The sequence below is a fragment of the Falco cherrug genome, chromosome 7, assembly GCF_023634085.1.
Source record: "Falco cherrug isolate bFalChe1 chromosome 7, bFalChe1.pri, whole genome shotgun sequence".
NCBI lineage: Eukaryota > Metazoa > Chordata > Aves > Falconiformes > Falconidae > Falco > Falco cherrug.
In genome coordinates, this window is record NC_073703.1 from 2,037,116 (window position 1) to 2,059,579 (window position 22,464).

General features: G+C 55.2%; 1 protein-coding gene across 1 annotated transcript in view; it reads left to right on the forward strand.

Annotated features, from left to right (window-relative positions):
• Positions 1-22,464, forward strand: part of CCDC33 (coiled-coil domain containing 33) — a 44,681-nt gene that overhangs the window by 7,748 nt on the left and 14,469 nt on the right. The window contains exons 4-12 of the mRNA XM_027802796.2: positions 5,143-5,306; positions 10,018-10,148; positions 11,830-11,939; positions 12,716-12,817; positions 13,016-13,107; positions 13,253-13,373; positions 17,305-17,434; positions 17,543-17,664; positions 17,950-18,021. Of these exons, the coding sequence (XP_027658597.1) occupies positions 5,143-5,306; positions 10,018-10,148; positions 11,830-11,939; positions 12,716-12,817; positions 13,016-13,107; positions 13,253-13,373; positions 17,305-17,434; positions 17,543-17,664; positions 17,950-18,021 (1,044 nt within the window). The remainder of the gene's footprint in view (positions 1-5,142; positions 5,307-10,017; positions 10,149-11,829; positions 11,940-12,715; positions 12,818-13,015; positions 13,108-13,252; positions 13,374-17,304; positions 17,435-17,542; positions 17,665-17,949; positions 18,022-22,464) is intronic.

The window sequence follows — 22,464 nt, forward strand, 5'->3', positions numbered from 1 at the left end:
CTGATGGATTTTCCTTGCCTTGTGCCCCCACTCTGTGTCGTCCTAGAGGCTATTTTTTCAAGAGCGGGGGCTTCTCAGTCACATGCTAATTGCAGGGGTCATTACAGGGGGACTGTGTTCTCCTCCCATCCCATGCCAAGCCACCTCAAGGCATCAGGGAGCAAAACCTCAGCAGTGTCTGAGCAAAGAGGGAGAAAGCATCCGCAGCTCAATCCAGCAGGATAACACCTTCCTGTGCTGCATCAGCAAACTATGGATGAGCTCACATGCCTTCCACTGGTGCAGGGAGATCACGGCACCGTGCAAAAGCCCCTTGCTTTGAAGGGGCAGCACCATGCTGCAGTTGCATCCCTGCTTGAAGGACCACGGTGCTGGGGATGCCCATCGGTGCAGCTCGGTGCTCCTCTCCCATGGGTGGGAGCAGGGGTCAGAGGAAGAAGAGCGCTGATACTGTTTTAATCTTCCTTTTAACTGTAATTGCGTTTGGCTGGCTCCCCCGAGCTTGTTCCGGGAGATGCATTTTTCCCAGCTAGATTGCTTTCCTTGTTTTGCTCATTGGAGACAGGCCGGGGCCTGTGTCATGCCAGCTATGCATTAATAGAGCCTCAAATGAGATTTCACAGCCTCAAATATGATTAGTGCCGAGGCTCCGGTTGCTTTGGAGAGCGGGGCAGAGAGATAGAGATGAGGAGCTGTGATGCTTGGGGGGGGTGGTGCAAACCCATGCAGATGTGGGATGTCACACTGTACCCTAACAGCCTGAGCTTGCAGGGACCATGGGGCAGCTGGGATGCAATGTATCACCCACCCGCAGAAAATCATGAACTCAGGATGCTGAATTGTCCCTGGCACGGCATATTGGGTGAAGGCTGGTCTGGGCATAGCAGCTGCATCCACTCACCCATCAGCTGCTGAGTCCTTGCTGTAAGCCCATATTTCACCCTGTTTTGCTGCCAATGACATGTAAAATCTCCCCTCCCATACCAGTTCCCCTGTGCCCAGAGGTGTGTGCCTGCTCGCTGCTGTGATGGAGCTGATCACCTTCTAGCTGGCTGCTCGGCCCCGTTCTGTGGCATCCCTGGGGCTCTTGGTGTGCTCTTACATCCCAAAGCTCTGAGGTCCAGCCCTGAGAGATGGCTAGATCTGCCAGGATGCCCCAAGGGACACCTGGGGACCGAGCATCCTCAGGCTGGCCTGGCTCCAGCGTGTCCCAGCTATGCTCCAGCCCTCCCTCATGTTCAGACATGAACACAGGGCACAGAGCTGGAGGTGTAACTGGTGGCCCGATCCTGCCGCTTGTTTAAAGCCAAGTGGCACTTTATTTCCCATCTTCTGGGCTGCCAGGGGAGGGGAAGCAGCTTGCTGGTGTTTAGCTGCCATAAGGAAGCTTGAAAGGAGCCTGGGGAGACATCACATAGGAAAACTCACACCAGCCCCAGTCCATCTTCACTCATGGAGCCTACTATTATTTTATGAAGTCTCAGGAGGAGGATAAAGCCGACACATTCCAAACAGCTGCTCGTAAATTGCCAGGGGCAGGGAGGAGCTCAGGGCTGCGAACGCTCCTGCAGTATAAGAGTGGGTCCCCGCTCCCAAGGCAGCATTGCTCCTGGCTTTAGCTGGACCTGGGGTGCTTGTGGGGCTCACTACAAAGGACCAGGAGGGTCCCAGTCCTTCCATGGTAGGCCAGGGGCTGGTGTCTTCTCATGCAGAGCAGCAGTGCATCGTCCCAAGGTGCATGGGCAGGGCTGTGTTTGGGGCTGTGGAGGTGAATGCTGCAGGTGTACATCCCCAAGGCACTCACCTCTGGTCTTGTGCTGTCCGGTGCACCAGAGAAATCAAAATCCAAGGAGAACCCAACAAGCACTGCCCTTCTGCCAGAAGGATGATGCAGCTGTGGTCTCCAGCTGTGGGCAGGGGCCAAGCTGGGATGGAGGAGCCCCCACAGTGCCATGCCTGGGGGTCCCTGCTGGCTCCCAGCCTGGGCTGTCCTCCCTGAACTAAATGCCCGGCTCTTGAGGCTATTTATGTCTTGTCAGCTCGCAGCCAGAAGCAATTTAATCTTGGCTGAGCGCTGCTGTAGAGGAGCTGCCTGGGCCCCAATGCTTTTTTCGAGATGATAAAGAGTTGATAGAAAAACAAATTACAATGATGGTAGCTCAGGCACCGTTAATCAACCTCCCCGCAACATTGCAGTGTGGATAATTAATAATCATCCTTAAGGATGCTTTAAGGGTGGCTTGGGGTTAAGGTGTTGCGTGGGATCAGGGCAGCGGATTGTGTTGAAATGCTCAAGATGCTCCACAGGAGTTGGTGATGCTCCAAGGGAGCTCAAAATGTTTTGAATGCAGTGTCCCCAGCTGAGACCCTTGGGGACATGGGAACTTTGTTTGTTCTCCACCTCCGCAAGCTACAGGTTGCAAACTACTGGGTGAGAGCGCCTGGTTTGGCAAGGACAGAGAAGTTTTGCTTCCCACTGAGTAAGAGAGCTGAAAAAGAAGCGTGGGCTCTACCTGGAACCACAGGCGCCCTCCTTTCTGGAAGAAATACTGAATTTCCTCCTGGCTTTGAGTAGTGACTGGAGGGTTTTTTTGGTAGTTAATCACAGCCTTGCTGAGGGTTTCATGTACCAATTGCCTGCAAAGCCTGGCATTGTTCACACCTGCTATTTTTAAAATGTTTTTTTCTCCTGCTGAGTTTTACTTAGCTTAACTGCTTGTGAATTTTCTATTAAAACTGCTCGCTAATTATCATGCTGTAACCATTGCTAGCGGTAAAACCTACTTGTTTTTTTAGGGAGACGTAAATGTAAGTGGTGGGTATGAAGATGTGCTAAGAAACCTGCTTCTGTTATGCAGAATGTGAAAGAAAATAGGGGAAAACATAGGAAAATGTCCCAAAATAGTGATCTGGAGCTGTAAATAAGGGTGTGGTGCAGGACAACGATCCAGCTGAGGGCCCGGAGACCACCACAGGAGAGCTCCATCAGCAAGCTGGGAGGTGTCCATGCAATTCAAAAAAGGTTGTTTCCTAGCTCTGCCAGCTGGAATTCCTCTGGATTGAGTTTTTAGTGAGTATTTGGGGTGCAAATATTAAAAATCCAGAGCCTGAAGAGATGGTCTCTTGAAAAGAGAGAGAGGTCTCCAGGGGGAGCATTGCTGCCTGCCCTGCCTGCGGACCCAGCACTCTGCCTCTTCGAAGCCCCCAGTCCCCCTTGCCCTCCCTCTGTGATGCAGCTTGTGTTGATACAGCCCAGGGGTCCTAAACCCGAGCCTGTGCTTTCCTCCTCCTTCCCCCAGCTCCATCCTGCAGTTGTCCTCTTTGCTAGTGCTGGGGTGGGGCAAAATCATGCTTGCTTGCTTGCTTTCTTCTTTTTTTTTTTTTTTTTTTTTTTTAGGGTAGTGTTTATGCTTTTCCACGTGCTTTTGGGGTGCAGGGAGAGCTCGGGTGCTTGGGCAGGGTGTGGAGCAGCTCTGGCTGCCAGCAGGGTGAGACTGTGCCTGTGGGGAGTGACTTGATGGGTAGCATCTCACATCAGGTCAAGAAACCCTGTAATTTCCCCTCTCCATCAGCATCACTGGGCAGGGGGATAATTGCCACAGGGCTGGAGCTGAGGTGGGTTTGGGATCCTTCTCCCCGTTCCACTCTGCTGGTTGGGGAATCCTCCCCTACCTCGTGTTTCTGTTCCTTCAGTGCCGCTTTCTGGCTGTCACGGATCTAAGCCTGTCCCCAGCACCCAGCCCCGAGCCCCAGCTGGCTTCTGAGCTGACAGCAAAAAGCTAAGCTGGAGGAAAAGCAGATTTAAATGTTTTTTCTAGGTTGTTGGTGCTCAGAGCACCCAGGTTTCCACCCCACGAGCAATCCTCAGGTTGGTCTTGTTACCCCCCACAGTGGCAGGTCACCTCACCACTGCCAAGCCCATCACTGCTGCAGCCGGGCAGCCTCAGGACAGACAAGGGAGAGGGCTTAGGACAAGCCAGCCCCTCATTACCCTGTTTGGAGGCAAAGCCACGTGTCGGAGGGGATTTGCAGGCAGTGGCTTTGAGAAGCCTGCAGGGTGGTCGCTGGGCTGGAGCTTTTGCTTCAGCCCCAGGAGCTCAGAAGGGTGGATGCATGGAGGGTTTGCTTTGCAGGATATGAATCGGTGCGGGGTGGGTTTAACCCCTTGTAGCCACAGCCCTATGCAGTATCAGATGCATCAAAGCTGCCCGAAACGGTGGCAGGGTGAGGCCACAGGCAGTGGGGGACGGGGGACGGCACTGTCTCTCACTTGGACAGGGTGTGATGGGTGCGGGGAAGGTCCCCCGTGAGTGAGGAGCGGCAGCTTGCGGCTCTGCTGCGCCTTATCACATCAGCTGGTGGGAATTAATGAGCTGGGGTGGGGGGAGCTGCCGTGCTCTCCCCTTTTCCCCCCAGACTGGGCTGAGATCCCAGTTCCTGTGGAGTCCCTATAAATTGCAGAATTGCCTGGGGTGGTGAGAAGAGGGAGCAGGGGGGCGACAGGGGCTGGGTAGGGTTGTTTGCAGGTCAGAGGGCCATGGGGGAAATTGAGGTGCTTTAGATGGTTAATCCCTGTTCTGGTGACCTGGCTTGGGGTCTTTGGTTGGGCCGTGGCATAGCTGGCCCCCATGGACCATGCTGAGCAGGGCTGCTAGACTGCTTTCGCCCCATGCAGGGTGTTGTCATGCTGCTGGGTGTCCTCCCGGTGAGCCCAGCACTCACGGTGGCCCTGCCATGGCATAGTGACATCCATGGTGTGGAGCCACAGCTGGGCACTGGGGACAGGGAAGAGGCAGCTGTGATGGGGATGTGCCATGGGTGCCATCTCCCCAGCTTGTTCTCCCTCATCTGGGCTCTCAGCATTAGCAAAGCTCTTGGGGACTGGCTTGGGTGATGGAGACGTGCTGGCGATACCATCTTCCCAACTTGTTCTCCTCCATCTAGGCTTTCAGCATTTAACAGGGACTGTGGGGACAAGTCTGGGTCATGGGAATGTTCTGGGGACATCATCTCCCCCATCTCGGCTCTCAGCATCCAGCTGTGGCCATGGGGACAAGGTTGGGTGATAGGGACATGCCTACAGCTTTGCAGGAGCAGCCAACCACCCCCAACCTTGACATCTCTCCCACTTGCTCCTGGCAGGTATCCAAGTCCCCCACTGGGATGGAGGAGCCCGAGCATGTACCGGTGGCTGGTGAGGGACATGTGGCCCGCCTGGGGAAGGAAGCCATCACTGTCACCCTCCACAGTGCCAGCAACCTGCCGACCACACAGGAGGGCCGGGTGCCGTGTCCATACGTTGTTGTGTGAGTACCCAGCATCCACAAAGGGGACAACGGAGATTGTGGGGACACAGAGAAAGGGTTGAAGAGCTGTCACCCTATTGATAACTCTTTAAAAGCCTCAGGGATGGGGGGAAACCTCTTTAGCGGTGACATGCACAAGCATCACCTCCATGGGATGCTCAGTGTGGGGAGAGGAGCCAGGACTCTGCGCTGAGATGAGGGAAGGCAGGGAGTGGGGCACCTTGGCTCGCTGAAGTGTTGGGAAGAAAGCATTCCTAATATTGAAAGTATAAAATGATGTCAAAGAATCCACAGGGTAATGCTGCCTGGGTTTTAGGATGATATCACAATAAATAAAAGAGTGTTTTAATAAATAAAACAGGATGCTTGGGTAAGGAGAACTTGCCTCCTTATGCATTATGTATGTGCCAGGGGACTCAATTAGCCGGTCATGCTTTGGTCTGTGTTAAGAGGGAGGCCTCTCTGCTCGGCACTGCTGTGGGGCGAACCTGGGGTCCCAAAGAGCCCTTCCAGGAAGCAGAGAGGCTTTGGCATTGCTTCCCTGGAAAAGGGGGGAGAAAGCGGCTGTAGGTGGCTTTGGAGCTTCGTCTGGCTGCGAAGTCTGGTTTCTCCAGGGCACCTCCCTGGGGCAGCGCCGGGCAGGCTGGTTGCACCAATGCCAGGGGACAGGGAGGCAGGGCTGGGGCTTGTCCGCTGGGGATGATCAGCAGCTAGGGCTGTGAAAGCCTGGAAACATCTGTGCAAGCCTGTAGGGCAAACTGTTGCTTGCTGGGCATTTTCCAGTGTAGAAACCCTGAGGTCCGTGGTGAAGGTGGTCCCAGGATCTGCCGGCATGGCACAGTGTGCCTTTTCTCCATGGTGCCCAGCCGTGTTGGACATCCCAGAGACTCCCTAGCCAGGAGGGATGCAGCTCTCAATCGTCAGGTTTTCAGCAGCCAGGGCTGGCTGGCACGTGGACTGGCAGCCTCCACTGCCACCCCTCCATCACCCCTTCCCCTTTTTCCACCCCCCACCCCCATGCCAAGGACCCGCTCTCTGCCCTGACAGCCTGAGTAACTCCACGCAGGAGTTGTCTCTATTTCCATAAACCAATTATACCCAGTTGATCTCAGGAGATTTAAACATCAATATCCTAAATGATAGCACGAGGGTGGCGTGTGATTGTTGCATCTCTCTTTACATTCTGGTGCTGCTCCATCACCGCATTGCCATGGTAACGGGGGAGTGATGGAGGGAAGGGGAGGGTGGTATTAGGGATGCAGGACACATGAGGGGCCTTTTAGTAACCATAGTGAGGGAGCCAAGGCAGAAGGGAATCAGTTATTGTTTTTCAGGGCACTTGCTTTAGAAGGAGAGTAGCATGTTGCATTTAAAAGGTGGGTTTTTACGGACGGGAAGGAGAAGCAGTTGGTTGATGTGCTGGGGGGGACGACCTAGTTGCAGCTGATCCCCCCGAAGCGGCTGGGTACCACCAGCAGCACCAGCCTGAGCTCAAACTGCCGGCGTCACCCCCCAAAATCAGGCGTGGGGTGGGAGGAGGGGAGCAATACTGTTCACGCCAGCCCTTTGTGGCTGTGCCCGGTCACTCACGCCCGGACTCAGCATCCCACAGTGCTCCATAGCTGTGTGCATTGCTTCCAGCTCTCGGTGCAGAGGACTGGGGAGGGAAAGGTTTAGAAGAGTGAATGTGAAAGACCTCAAGCAGCAGGAGAGCCCACACAGGCATCCCGATGGGCTTTGGCTCATCCCTGCCCTGGAGAGGGTGTTCCAGTGTCCCAGCAGCAGCTTGGTTCTGCTTCTTATCCTCTGAATGCTGAGCAAATCCCCACTCCCTGCTTTCAGGGGCACCCGTGGGTCTGCTTGGCATCTTCCTTTCACTCCCTCACGCACACAGACAAATTGCTCCTGAACCAGCGTGATGCAGGGATGACCTTGGCGTGCCGGAGCCAGGTGTGTTTGCAATTAACAGCACAAAGCGCCTGGCTCTGGCTGGCTTCTCCTCTCCATTGAGGACTGTGGGCGGGTGAAAGTACCTCCTGGCTTCTTCCTTTCTGCTCTTCAGCACCAAGACAAGAAACTCAAGGTCGCTGCTGAATGTGCCGTCTGCTCCCAGCCTGGGGGATGGGGGCTCTGACGTCTGCCTGCCTGCGGGTGTGCCTGTGCAGGCAGTGGTCCTGCTTGTGGGGTCCTGGGATGCTCCAGCTGGGAAGGGGTTAGGGTGTTGCTGCATGCAAAGCCTTTTGGCTCTGCAATGTGCCCAGAAATGAATCAGAGGCTCAGCTGATAGCCCCAGTGCAAGGGGGTGTGGGAAGTGGGACCAAGCGAGGTCTTTGGGGGCCCCCTCCTCACCCCAGCACCCAGCTTAGGTCATGGTGGCATGAAGATGGGTCGATCTGGGGTTATATAGAGGGTCAGGAGCAATGTAAAAATTGTGTTTCTCAAAGAAAAGGAGGAATTATAATTCTTCCTTTCTCATTTTGAATCTTTTCAGAAATTGCCCTTACACCTCTGTGACTTTTTTTCTCTGTATTTAATCACCCAAACTGAACCTGAGCCCCCCAGGCTCAGTGGGGCTGCATGGTGGGGGGCAGCATTGTCTTCCCCAGGACTGGACCCTCCAGCCACCACATTGGTAACAGCTGGGATGTCGGTTCTGCCAGCCGTGGCAGTGCTGCGTGGGATTTTTCTTCCCTGAGAACCAGGCACCTGCACCACTGCATTGCCTCTGCAGGGATGTCGGCCCCAAGAAATAACTCACCCTGTAGAGATAATAACTTCTAATCCTGGATAAATAAATATTTACGAGGGCTTGGCACAGCCCTGCCAAGCCCTTTGCTGGGCACCCGGGTGTCACACGCAGCGGGGTGGCTGCCTGACGCCATCCCCAAACACTGTAGCTGAGACACTAATGTATAATAACTCCCCAGGGGCGGCCATCTTCATCTTTTATCTTTATCTTTTATCACAGCGGTGGGTGGCTGGGGCATCCCGGCATGGCAGAGCAAAGTGCCTGCCCTGGAGCAGGCGGGGAGGGATGTAGAGCATCAGAGGAGCATCTCTTGGTCTGTCCCAGCCATGTCCTGCCCCGAGGCATGCGATCTCGTGGGCAGCTGTCTGCAGCGCCTGCTTGCTGGAGACCCCATCTCCTGCCCCACCAGTGGGTCTGAAGCTCGCTGGGGTGAGGAGGAGACATCAAACCACATCTGCTCTCTGCTGATCCTGCTGCCCCCGGCCTATTAATTTGATTTTGAAGCACATCCCCATGTGTTGTACTGTTGCGGATTGTTTTCTGCCCCGCCCCGCCCCCCCCCCCCCCCCCCACACACACACTTACACAGCCCTTTTTGAATGCTCTCTCATCCTTAGGCAAGTCTATAATGAAGGGGGCCCAGAGCAGCCAGTTCTCACCCTCCTCCTCCTCCTACCCCCCAGCACAGGTCTGGCTTCATTCGGACTCTGAGCACGTTGCTGATCAAGCAATCCCCCACAGAGCTCATTACTGGAGAGCCGATTTCCTACAGCCCCTCCACAAGAGTGCCAGCCCGATGCTAATTCCCACCTGCCAGAGCTGGCGGGCTCAGCTCCATCCCTGAGGGCTTCTCTGGAGCACAGGACATGGATGTAGCATGGCTGAGGGTCTGAGAGGGTGGCTGGGAGTGAATGAAGGTTCTGCAAGCATAGAACATCCTCTGATCAGGCTGGGAGGAACCTGCTTGTCCCACCACTACCTGGAGCTGACCCTACAGCTAGAAGGACCTTAATCATCTCCTCTCCCCCAAAGCTGGGGTCTCCAGCTCCCAGGGAGTGGCAAAGTGCCACCATCTGCTTTCAGTCACTACAGTGTGCTAGTAACCTCTCCCTAAGAGCCATGTTGGCTTTGCTCCAGCAAGAACTTTCCTGGAGGAGCCAGCACTAGACACTTTATCATCTCAACATGCAGAGCAACCCACTGACAGGGCTGGGGCATCTGTGTCATGTTGGCCTGACACCACATCACCATCCCCCTGCACTCTGATCAGGGATGGAGAGGACCTGAGGTCACCACACCACCAGGCAGTGGGTCTCTGCTGTGGTCTTGGAACTCCCAGGATAACACCAAGTGTTTTGCTGGGTAGCAGAGACCCCCCTAAAAAATCTGCCAGCCCCCTAATGGGCAGGGACATTATTATCATTAGCCAAGCTCATGAGTAACTGATGATCAATTGATAAAAGTGGGAGGGACAGTCCCAAAACAGCCCTGATGGTGATGGCCCTGCACCAGCGTGGGTGAAGAATTACCCAGGGCCCATAGCTGCTAAAACTGCTGTAATTATTGCTCAGCCTCGTTACGTGTTGAGCTTAATGACAGCAGTTGTTAACATTCAATCTTCTCTCTCCTTTCCCAGAAGCCTCCTCCCTGTCCCTTCATCAATACAGTGGATAATTAGCCTCTGGGGTCTGAAATAGCCTTTTGGATAAAAAGAGCTACAAACCCCGTCACTGGAGACTCAGCAGGATCTGGCAGCCTGGAGTAAAACTGGCCCTGGACCCCCAGTTCAGCCCCCCAGAGCCAGGGCAGAGCTTTGCTGAGGGTGGCAGGAGGGTGGGCTGCCTGCTCTCAGATGCACCGAGCAGGATCAGTGCTCATCCCTCTCCCAGGCCCAGCTCCCCACTGACATATTCCCCTTCCTCACCCAGTAACTGGCCTGTCTTGCTTCCCTTTTCCTCCCAGTAAGACCAGCAGAGGGGATGAGCAGGAGCAGAAGCCGAAGGCTACTCGTGCAACCTCAGTGCCCACCCACACACCCACCTGGGAGGAGGAGGTGACGGTGGAAATAGATGCTGAAGATGCAGGCTGGGCAGGTGAGAGCATTGGAGGACCATGGGAACAGGGATGCTGAGGACCGGGACACAGGACTCATCTCCTCAAAGGGTTAATTTTGGGATATTAGGGAGCATTTGCTCCAAAGGATGAGGAAGAGGATGGCTGCGATGGGGACAAGCCATGCCCTGAGCCCTGCGTGGCTGTGATGGCTTCAGGGTATGACCAGGAGGGACATGCCCCCAGATATGGTGCTGCAGGATGGGGCAAGTGACAGTGCTTGAGCTCGGAGCATCCTCCAAAGCATCCCATGGGAATCAGCATCGGGGCAGCCCTCCAAAACTTTCCCTGCTGCCATCCCAACACCTTGTATTGGTTGGACCCACATAATGATGCTGTTACTCCCCACACAGGGCTGCTAAGTCTGTAATTGTAAACCCGTGGCATTAGGGGCCAGGGTTTGATTATAATCAGACTGTTGCAAAACAAACTGTGGGAGCCAATCTTCACATCATGCCTAATCCCATCAGGCCCTGACCTAAATGAAATTGAGGAGCTTTTGGTGTACTTTGGACCTGTCCCGTGTGGTACCAGGAGGGATGTGGGGATGGGACCTCCAGCCCTCTTCATCCGTCTCCCAGAATCCCCCAGATGTTTGGAGATGGTCATCCCCCAAACCGTCAGACCAGAGCTGTCATTTCAGATGCAGCTCACACCTTTGCTTGCACAGAAACATGGGGTCCACCCTTTTCTTGCTCAGAAATAGTTTCCATCAGCGGGGCTGCTGAGTGTAATCTGTCATCGGTGACGACTAGCAGAAAAGCCACTTGTCTCTCGCACAACCCCAGAACATTTTCCCTGGTGCTCTTTCCCCAAGGTGCTGGGAGGAAAAGAAAATCTCCATATAAATCAAGCACTTGCTGAAAAGCATGAGCTCAGGGAGGAGCACGCACTTGCTTAGCCCATCATCTTTGTTCTGGGGACACACAGGACCTGTGGCATCACCAGGTTGGCCAAGCAGGAGTTAAGGCGGGTGCCTTGCAGTATCATTAAGCTGGGGGAAGGGAAGCCCAAGTCTTGATGGCAGCATAAAGAGAAGGCGGTTTTCCCTTCCATCAGCTCCTTTTTTTTTCTGATAAAAGGCTCCTGCTCATGCTTGTCAACTAAATTGCAGCTTTGCTTTAAATTAAGGGAAGAGCTGGAGGTGCTAGTGCCCGTGGAGGTGATGTTGCCATGCCAGGGGACAGACCTGACAGCCCTGAGAGGGCAGATGCCATGGTGGCAAGTGGCCTCAAAATCCACGGTTGGCTGCGGGCTGACCCCAGGGCAGGGGGAGCTCAGGGAAGGATGCCACCCCCTGCAGCTGAGTGGGGTGGGTTGGAGGCAGGGAGGTGGATTAGATGGATCAGTGGGAAATCCCAGGTTCTTAGATGGGAATCTGCATTGTTGCCGGTTGTTCATGGGCTTTGCTTTCTTGGGGATGCCTGGGACATGTTCTTGATGTCTCCTTGAGATGTATGCATATAAACCCAGGATGGGTGTAAATCCTGCCCATGTCTACCCCACCATGACCTGTGAGGGGAAGGGGCTGCTGAAAATGAATCAATGCCTTCTGGCCCTTCTTCACCCAGACCTTCCCCTGAACATCTCCCCCTTGCTTCGCCTGCTCCCCCCTTCCACAAACCCTGCAGCCAGCCCCACAGCTGACCCTCTCCCTTCCAGCCCTGACTCTCATCGTGGCAGACAAAGCCACCAAGGAGGCGTTGGGGACCTTCCACTTGCCAGTGAGGCATCTCCAGCCCTTCCAGCCCCACCACTGCAAGCTGGTTCTGGTAGGTACAGCACCTGCCCCTCCATCCTGCTTATTCCTTCTTACAACTTTGCCTTGCACCAGCTGTAGCTGCGGGCTGTGGGCAAAGGGAGCCTTGTGTAATGGTGTAATCCCAGTGGGAAAACCGAATTTGGCAAGTCAAGGAAGGTGCTCAAAGAGGCTTGTGAGCTTCCTGCGAGGTGGGAACAAGGCAGGCGTTGTGCTGGGCCTTTTTCATCTCTCTCCAGTGGGAAAATGTGGAGGAAAAGCAATGGGATTTCAAGCTGGGAAGTGCTTTTGCCCTCAGCATCCTGTGCTCAGTTGACCCCTCAGCAGCTGTGGGGCCAGGCCATACGTCCAAGTGTTTGTTAAACAGGGGCTGCTGTGCATTCCTTAATGAGGCAGGTACCCAGCCCCAGAGAGAAGCTGCTTCCTAAGCCCTTTGGTGGGGATTTCTCCATCTCAACTTGTAAACAGTCCCAGGAACCTGGCTGACAGCCCCCTGTACAGCTGAGACCTGGCAAACTCACTCAGTACACCCCCCAAATCAGCCTCCCCTATGCTCTGGCTGGCAGAAATTAGTGTCCTCTTCCCTGCACAGGGATTGGGAGCAATTAAATATTTAAATGCAAAAAGATTTATTATATTGATCTTTTCCGGGAAGGCTCTAGGGAACAGTAAGCTTTAATTATCAGTTGGTGCTTTATTGTCAGTGATGGGCTGCCTGCGCGCCCAGTGCCCACATTTGGTGACCTTGACCCTTCCTCCTCCCACCGGGTCACTCTTCTCCGCAAACAGCCAAGGACGCGGGACCCTGTGGGGACAGTCCTGCACACCACCATCATCCGCAAAGGGAGCTTCATCCCTCGCTGTGATGGATTCAGCTATGCAGCCTTGGAGGTGAGAGGTGGCCCTGGGGACAGGAGGTGGCAGCAGGGGTTTGCAGGGTCTGGGACGGACCAGAGCATCTCAACTCAGAGAGGATGCTGCTGCACGTTGTCTCCTGCTGTGGTGGATCTTATGCTGATTTAGGGCAGCTTTATTTCCCCCCCATTTGCTGTGCCCTCACCACTGACACCCCCCACACACACTTCCCAGGTGCTGCTGCGGGGGCTGTCGGCCCCCCTGGCCAGCCCCCCTGGGGCCCTCGTCGCTGTGGCCAGAGTTGTGACCAATGTTCAGGAGTACAAGTGAGTGGTGACCATGGGGGGCTGCTGGTGACGTGGGTGGGTGGTGCTGGGTTTGGGACAATTGCCTCCTCCCACGGTACATGGCTTGCCGGGAATGGATGTGGCCCCACACATGCTGACTCTCCCCCTTTCCATCACTTCACAGGCACCGCATGGAGAAACATCCCATCTCCTGTCCTGGCATCAGTCCCGCTACCATCACATTCCCAGACCCTCCAGCATCAGCCTTCAGTATCGCCCGAGCTGCCAACCATGGCTACCCACAGGTACGAGGCCGAGCATGGCCGTGGGGGTGCACGGGTCCAGCAGCATCCATCCCATCCAGGTACCAATGAGCATCTCTCCTTTGGCAGGGGAGCTGAGCACCCCTGCAGAGAAAAGCTTTAGGGGCAAAGCAATGCTTTGAGCATCAAAAACACGGTCCTCCTTGCCCTGCCTGCAGAAACCCACAGGCAGCACCTCATTTGTGTCTTGTCCTTCATTTTTCCCTCTGCTCCGCTCACGCCTCCGGCTTGAGTGCCGCCTCTCAAAGGCAGAGACCTTCTCCTCCCCGGCCTTAAGTACCGTGGGGAAAGCTAGCGACGCACAACTTCAAAATAGCTGTTGCCAGGGAAACATATGCTTTCAGCACGCGGCATCATCAGTGAGCAGGAGGAGGGCCCCCCTTTTGTTCCCGAGCCCTGCCAAAAATTGGCAAGGAGGGAGAGGCAGGGGACTGGAGGGATGCTGGGGCAGGGGGGAGGTGTGAGGGGGCAGCCAAGCCAGAAGCCAGCGTGAAGCTGCCGCCTCTCAAAACCAGGGCTGCTCCATCCCTTCACCTCTGAAAAGTGCCAGCCGAAAGCGTGGTGAGGGCAGATGTCCAGCCACCCTGAAAAGATGGATCCAGCTGGTCCCAAGTGCTGGCGGAGCACATGTTTCTCCATCTTGGTCCTTCTCCCCCGTGTGTTGAATTTTGATCGTCGGGGAGTGAAGCACCTTTGTACCAACATGTTCGGGGAGCCCATAAATAAAATATTACTTAGAGGAGACCAGCCAAATGCCGAGTCACCCACAAGGCAGTGAATTATCATAAAAATCACTAGTGCGTTTCATTCATTACAATAATTGTTGTTTTATTGCCCCCCTCTCCTTTTCCTCCCTGAGTTGTTCTTTGCAGGTGAGAGGCAGGGGGAGCACCGAGGACCCTCTGCTTTGGGTCTGTACCTGCCCTAGCCCCCCTGGAATCAGCACCCCCAGCCCCACCGTGGCAGTGGGCTCAGGGTACAGGCTGCCCATGCCAGCTCTGGAGCAGATATTGCAAAAGAAATCCCCATGCTCTTGCCCCTGTGCTATCTTTTGGCCACCCCCCAAGATGCAGCACCCAGAGGCTGCAGTTTCTCAGCCAGAGCAAGGATATTCCACTCCTCTAAATGCAGCCAAAATGCATTTCCTTTGGATGTATATGGATAAATACAACCCCCACCCCACCCCCCACCCCGTGAAGCTGTGGTACCCAGGCGCTGGGCGAGCCCAAGCCAAGCCCCACAGCCCTGGCACAGGCGGCAGTGCCAACACGGAGCTGTGGGAGCCCAACGCAAGAGGACAAGTGATTAAACCCAGCCATCTGGCCTGCATGCACGCTGTTGCCTCCTCCTCTCCTTCTCCTCCTCCTCCCCTCCGTGCCCACATGGCTCTGTCTGTCTCTGCACATCACTGAGGATGCTCTCCCTGGGGATGCACAGACAGGTTGCCCTGGGGAGCTGCGTAATCCCCATCCGCTCTCTCCTCCCATCTCCTGCCTCAGTTTCCCCACACGTAGGATGCGCCTCCTTCCCGGGGAGGATGTTCTCCTAATGCCTAGGAGGAAAGCTTAAGGGGGAGGCTGGGAGGAGGAGGAGGAGGGAACGTTGCTGCTCCAGTTCCAGAGGTTAATGGCTTTCCCTGAGTGAACTCCTGGGCAGGCTAATCGGATTCGATAATTCTGCCAGCCCAGCGTGTCCTCTCGCCTGTCGATTCCCATCAGCATCTGCAGACAACAGCACTTGGGTTCACCTTCAGCGGGGCACCCCTCATACTTCTCTTACTTAGGGGGTTTTTGGGTTCCCCGGTTGTTAACCTTTCCCTGCCTGGCCAGGGGCCTGGAGACCTGGTCTTCCTGGCCAGGACTTAGCTGAGACCTGCACAGAGCCACCTGTAAGAGTGTTGGGTGCTCTCCTTGGGTGCTCCTGTTGAGCCAACAGCCCCTTTCTCACCAAAAGGGATGGGTTTGGACACACTGGTGCAATGGCAAATCCACAGGGCGGATGGGCACTGGGCTGTGCCTCCTACAGAAAGCCACGCTGCGTCTGTCCTCCAAGCACCAAGCTCAAACCTCTCTACCATAAATCTCCTTTTGGGTTCTTTCCCTTGGGGACCCTCCAGCTTAACCCATGTATCTGGAGCTTCTCACTCTTCTGGGGTCTGCACCATCTGGACAGGCAGCCGTGAGGACCAGGGGATGGCCCCATCCCCTGGGAAGGCAGGGGAGATGCTGTGGGCTTGGCCACCTCTACCCCTCCTCATGCCAATGATGCTGCCTTTGAATCAGCTCTCAGCAGATGAGCTGGGGTAGCTAAGGAGGATGAAGGCGTCTCCTTGCTCCTCCTCCTCCTCCCCATCCCCTTTGTTGTTTCTCCAGGTGGCCCTTGGCAGAGGCAGTTGCTGTGCCAAGATGTCTGCCCAAATCAGTGCATCAGCTCTGATGCCCTGGTGCAGAGCATCCATCTGTCCCGCCAAGCCGGTGGGAAGCAGCCTGGACCCAGCAAGCACTCCTGCCCCACCCCCCACAGCCCCCAAAATCAGGGGGGGAAATCAGGAACGACATCTCCCATCCCTGTCCGGGTGAGAGGAGCCATGTGGGCTCGGGACCTCTGGCAATTGGGGTCAAATTAACAATATGCTCCCACATTTGACTTTTCCCTTCCCTGCTGAGTCTGAAATGGCACCGTCTCACAGTGCCTTGTACAGGTCGATGCCAGGAAAAGTAACTGGAGGCGGTGTTCAGTGCTTTTTAGATTTTTCCCTCCAAAATTGGGCTTTCTGAGGCTGATGAAACAGCCCCGTGGGCTGGGATGCAGGCTGGGAAAAGAGAGGAGTGACTGCAGAGTGCTGAGCCAGATCCAGCTGCTGGGAGCTGCCCCAGTCTGTATAGGTTTTCCATAAGGACTTACAGGCACAGACTGGGCTCCCTGCAGTCAAAGCAATCTGCATCCCAGCTGAAAACCCCAGCTGATGCTAGGGAGCCCCTGACAAATTCCCAGCCAAGAGAGCCAGCCCGGTGCTGAGCCAGCACTAAGCGCTGCCCAGTGCAGCCCGTTGCGGAGGTGTTCTTGGCTCTGAAGCATCCCAGCCCCGCACTCCCCTTGCTAACAGCTCCCAGGGCTGGGTAATGCACCGTTGTGGGTCTCTGAGGTGCGTAATGCCCATTAGCATCCCCAAACATGAGCAGGGGAAGACCCTCCTCAACCAAGCATAAATGTGCTGATGCAGAAAAGCCGATCAGCATCTCATCCCTGTGGGGCAATGCTGACCAAGGGGAGGGAGTAACAGCATTAAAAAGGAGCTGCTGTCAATAATTTCTCGATGTTGGGCAGCCAGTGTTAAGGCTGACCTTTGGAGAGCTGGCAGGGCTCTCCCAAGGTAAAGAGAAGCAGCTGCTGGCAGGGATGGACCGATGCCATTTCCGACGACAGATCTCGGCTCTGGGGATAAACATGTTGCCCACTGTTCAATATCTGTCAGGACACCCAGATGTCATGCTTAGGAAAGGGTTTTGTGATGATATATGGACCGCAAAATCCTGTTTGGGCTTTCGGGGTCCATGGTTCATTGCAAAACTCTTTCCCAAGTGCAAGTGCCAGGTTGCCGGACAGATACCAAAAGGCTCACCCCAGAGCAGCGTGGGTCATCCTCCAGGCTCTTCCCATGATGTTTTGAAGCATGGGGTAGTTGGTCCATGTGGTGTTTTCCTCCTCTGGCTCTGCGAGGGGGAAGCTTTTGGCAGGAATTAGCCAGAGAGAAGTAGCCAAGCTTGAAGACCCAGTGAAAGCCAGGGGTGGGATGCAGCTGCGCAGGCTGTGCTTTTTGTTACCCCACCTCTCCTCTCTCCCCTATCTATCTGCTTATTTATCTCTAGAGAGAGAAGGTATCTGAAGGAAAATTTTCCTGTTGTCTCCTAAGATGTCCCGACCAGCTGGACCCCCAGAGCAGCCAACCTGGAACACCTCCTTCCTCTTCCAAGGCCGAGATGTAGCCACCATCTTCTCCGAAGATACTGCCCTGGCAATAGAATATTATCCGTACAAAACCAGTGAGTTCAGGGTCCCCACCGAGGATGCTCTCCCTTGTCCCTGGGCTTGGCCAGGGGCAGGTCCTGGGCTGCCGTGCCCCCAGCCAGCTGCTCTCACCCCTTCCCCAGTGTGGGATGCTCCAGGCACCCTTGTTCCTGTGGGATACTCGGTGCTGCCCCTCACCAGCCACGTTTTCCAGGAGCTAGCGGCACAGAGCGGTGGGATGCGTGTGGATGGCCTCGCTGTGCAGGTAAGCCAGGAGCTTTGGGGTAACACTGGGCAGGCTGGCACGGTGATGGTACCTATAGGTGGTGATACCTATAGCTGCTGGGATGGTGAGATGGAGATACCACCTCTTCATCTGGGTGGGCCACCCAGCACAGAGCTCCCAAGCATCCCATGGGAAGCCAGGGTCTCTGCTCCAACCCACAGCCCCGTGCCTTCGGGTGGCATTTGGGTGATGTCAAAGGCACAAAGGGCTCCAGTAGAAACCCAGAGGCCAGTGCAGGCTGTGACCCTTCCTCTGCCTCCCCAGGGCACGGACCTCAAAACCACAACTGGGGCCACCCCAACCGTGGGGCTCTGCCTGCAGCTCCTTCGATCGGAGGTGAGATGCTGGGGAAGGCGAACCCCGAGGTGGGAGGAATGGGGGTGGGGTGGGAGGGATGGGGATGGGGTGGGAGATGGCTCTTTAGAGCTACCACCCTCTATCCAAACCTCTCAGGTGGGGATCAGCTGGGCTGGGGCTGGGTTTTATCCCTTGCACCTGTTGTCTCAGAGCTCTGAACCACGCCACTGGGCAACTGAAAAAAAGTGGCATCGTTCTTGCTTTCACGTATCCATCCTTTTCCCAGGGGTTTTGGCACATGCTTGTATTCCCAGGCAATCCTGACCAGAGGCAGCAGAGCAGGCAGGGCACAGGCAGGGTATCTGGGAGAGGCTGTTCACTGTCTCCATGTGGAGAAAGGCCAGGCTGGTTAACCGCAGTAACAAATGTCCAGCTGTCTTCATCCAGCATTTGTGGTCCCCAGGGATGTCACAGCAGGGAGGGAATTTGGCTGCTTTTCCTGGGGAGGAGGGAACCCTGCTAGCCCTTGGCTCCAGGACCAGCCCTTAGGCAGGTTAGGATGCAACCATGAGCCCAATCGATCTAATTACTGCAGCCTCCAGCCTCTGCTCCCATCTGCAAAAAAAAAAAATAAAAAAAATCCTATCCCTAAAGTGAATTTGGGACGGGTCTGGATGCTGCGCTGGTGACCGTATCCCACCATCCCCCTGGGAGCCGTGGGGGCCAGGGCTGGCTGGTGGGGGTCTTTGGAGGGATTGCCCAGGGGGGTCAGCAAAAAGGGGTCTGCGTGTGATGAATTATTCACATGGGTGTCACTAAGTGCAGAATTAATCCTTTTGCTTCCAGCTGGCTGCTGCACTAAATTATCACTCGCAGTCATGCGGGAAAATGCTGCGGAATTCATTTAGCTGATTATTGTTTTGATCTGGGAGCTGTAATTTTTTTTTCTCCTCTTCCCCAACCTCTCCCTTTCCCCCCCTCCAGCCCTGCCTTCCTTAATATATGTAAGAGCTGGGAGTGGAAACAAAAAGCAGGAGAGCCAGAGCTGGCCTTGGGCTCTGCGTCTGGTTAATTCATCCGGCGGCAGCCCAGGCAGACGGACCCAGAGCGATGCAAATCAATGAGCGAGCTGCCACCGAGCAGGGAAGGGCATGTTCGGCTCCTCCCAGCATTGCCGAGGCCCTTGTTCCTTGCCTGGAGGTCAGGATTTTCTAAGGAAGATGCTGCAGCTGGCTGGCTGTGATCCCCAGCACCCCAAAACCACGGCCTGGCAGGCAGGGGAGATGATGTTGTGGCTGCAGGGGCAGATCCTCTCCTCTCCCACTTTGAGCAGCCCCAGGCTTCAAGGGATGCTTGAAGGCTGGATTTCCAAGTCCTCAGCTCATGGATTAGTCCTGGGCTCAGCTTTGGGACAACAAGAAGCGACCAAACGGGGGCCAGGAGGTAAAGACAGTCAAGGACCAACAAGGCATTGGGGCAGCCTTTGTACCAGGGTTGTCTTCGGGGTGTGAGGAGCCACAGCATCCCTGCCTGTCCTCTGGGGTGTGAGGAGCCCCAGCATCCCTGCCCATCCTGCCCCATGCTCCCTCACCCCACAGCTCTCCCCAGCCGGGTGGCAAAGGAGAAGAGTCACCAAGCTTATCTTGTTTCTTTTTTTTTTTCTTTTTTTTTTTTTTTTTTTAGTATTTTAATGTAGAGAGCTGAAAATGCATAACCTAGATTGGCTGGGCTTTTTATAACAAACAGCTAAATAAACTCTGGGCCATCTGTACTCCCCGGCACACTCGGAGCTGGGTGTAAATCCCGGCAGCTCCGTGGCCTCTGCAGGGATTTCACCAACTCCTACCAGGGGTCTGGATGCTCCCGAGCTCGGCTTCAGATGCTCACATAGACCCTCCCTGCTGGGAAAATGTCTCGAGCGCCAGGGTTTTCCAGGGATAAGGGACTCCCCATAAATAAGACTCATCCCCCAGTATTTCTGCAGGGTCTCAGACCCTGCTACATTTGTAATAGCCACAGGGAAAGGGTTTGGAGCAGCTGCTTTATTAAAAGCCAAGATCCCTGACACCAGGGATGAGCAAACAGGAGCTGTATTATCCCAGGGAAAGGGCAGTGCTGGGTTGCAGCCCCCCCACCCCTGTAAAGGCACCGAGACCCCCAGATTTGCCCCCACCCAGCCCATTTCCCCCTGCCTTCATCACCCTGCGCTCCCTCTTTGGAGTCCAAATGAGAACAAAAGACTTTGATCATCTCGGGGAGACAAAGAAATCAAAGACTTCAGCAAAACGCTGGCGTTTTAGCAAATTAATGGCTGTCACTGAAAAACTGTTGCAGCGGGAAAAGCTGCAGCTGACTTCATCCACCTCCGTACTGGCTGGTGGCTCAAGGCAAGGCTCCTGCTTTTTCTTCATTCTTCTTTTTGCACCCCAAATTTAGTGCCTTGCCCAGGAGAGATGAGTTTGACCATGCAGTAGCCAGTGGCAAATCCATGTACAGGGTCAGCAGGATGTGGTCCCTGATGTGCCCGGGGGATGCTGAGCCCCATCCAAGGGCTGGAAAATACACACCGGAGGCACCTTTACTCCTAAGGGATTTATTCATCACCCCTGTTTATTAGCCAGCCTGTTTCACAATTTGTTTTGGCACGACCCCACCTTGCTCAGCCCATTAACTCAGGACCTGGGACCTTTGGGGTCGCCTCAAGCCTCTGCCACCCACTTTGCTGAGCACCCTTGGTCACGTCACCCAAGACAGGGTCTGGGAACATGCCGGCACGTGGTGACAGCCTCTGAAAAAAAAGGGAAAAGCTAGTGCTATTTATTTCCAGGCAAGGAAAAAAAAAAATCAACAGGCTGCTTATATCATTGCTTAAACAGCCTTAATTTCTATAATTGCTGCCATTTAAAACCAGAAGCAGATCGGTGCCTGGTGTAAATTGTCACAGCGCCAGGGTGTAAATTGTCACCATGCCAGCCTGGTGACCAAACCCCTTTCGGGCTGGCAAAAAAATAGGTTTACAATTGGTTGGGGAGTGGGGAATCACCGTGTGTTTCCCATTACTTCAGCCTGTCTGGTCAGGTTTGCCCTCCATGAGCGCCGACACTGGGGTTTTATCCCCAAACCACGTTGCAGGGGATGGAGAAGTTGGTGAAAGGCTGGTTTCGGTGAAGCATCACCCTGCCCTGCTAATCATCTTCTCCTGGTGAGCTGGCAAACCCTCCGAGGGCTTTCGGCAGAGCTTGCCAGCTCTTGATTGACACCTGTCAATCAAACACATCACCCATTCCTCTTATTGCATGGCAAATTACAAGAGGCATTATGGCATCACTGTCGGCTGGGAGCATTGTTAGCTGGGGAGAGCCAAGCCAGTGAGGAACCAAAAAAAAAGAAGCAGGGAATGTCTTTGTTAAGGAGAATTTGTTGGTTTCCGCCCGGCTGGTCCTGGGGGAGCGTTCAGGGCAGCGCTAATTGAATTAAGAGCACATGCACTCGGGCGAGCAGCTCTCCGATGGGCAATGGTGGCGGGACCGGGCTGGCCATCGCTCCGGCGCGGCGGGCAGCAGCTGCACACTGGCCTCAGTAATTGCAGGCAGAGCCTAAACTGTTGCATTTTGCATGATGCTGTTCCCCAGGGAGGGGGAGAGTGGTGGGGCGGGGGGCATCTTCACCCCAGCTTTGATGCTGAAGGAGCTTGGTTGAGGTCGGGGCGGTGGCGTAATGAAATGCGGCAGCAGAGGGGATGATGATGCTGATGGTGTTAATGAGGCAGTGATGGGGAAGGGCACGGGGACGCCTCTGGACACTTCATCCCTGCTGCCGGGCGGGGGGATGCTCACCACTCTGGTTAGCTGCACTAACGAGGCGCGGCCGGGCGCAGGCACGGAGCAATCCCCAGTGAGGGCCACTTCGCTGCTGCCCATGCCCGCAGCCAATTTGGAGAGGGCGCACAGCCTGACTGCTCAGCTGGCAAAGCGAAGAGAGCATCCAGGAGGTGGGGGGGTGAGGGGGAGCAGCGGATTTGCCAGGTCACGGTCACCAGCTCTTAGGCAGTAAATTAGGTGGGTGCTGGCGTGCCATGCCTTGATGCGAGGATCCCAGTGGCAAGGCAGGTCCCGGTCACCTAAATCTGCCCCAATACTGGGAGCCAGGGCAGCCAGGTCAGGGCAATAGTCCCTGTCCATGACCTTGCCGTTGCAGGCAGCAGCAAGGAGTGTGCGGACTCCATCGTTTATTCCATTAGATCTGACTTCCCCCTCTAACCGGATTAGAGAGGAGTCTATAAAAGCCAGGCTGGCGGGAGGAGAGCAGGGCGCACCGAGCCGGGTGCGGGAAATGAGGGGCAGGGAAATGACATTACTGCTGCCAGCAGCATCTGGCAGGGGTCTGGCAGGGGCTGCCCATGTGCCCCAGGTGCCTTATCCGGCCAGCACCGAAGCCAGGGCAGCGCCAGGCAGCAAGGTGGCTTTTAGCATCCCTTTGCAC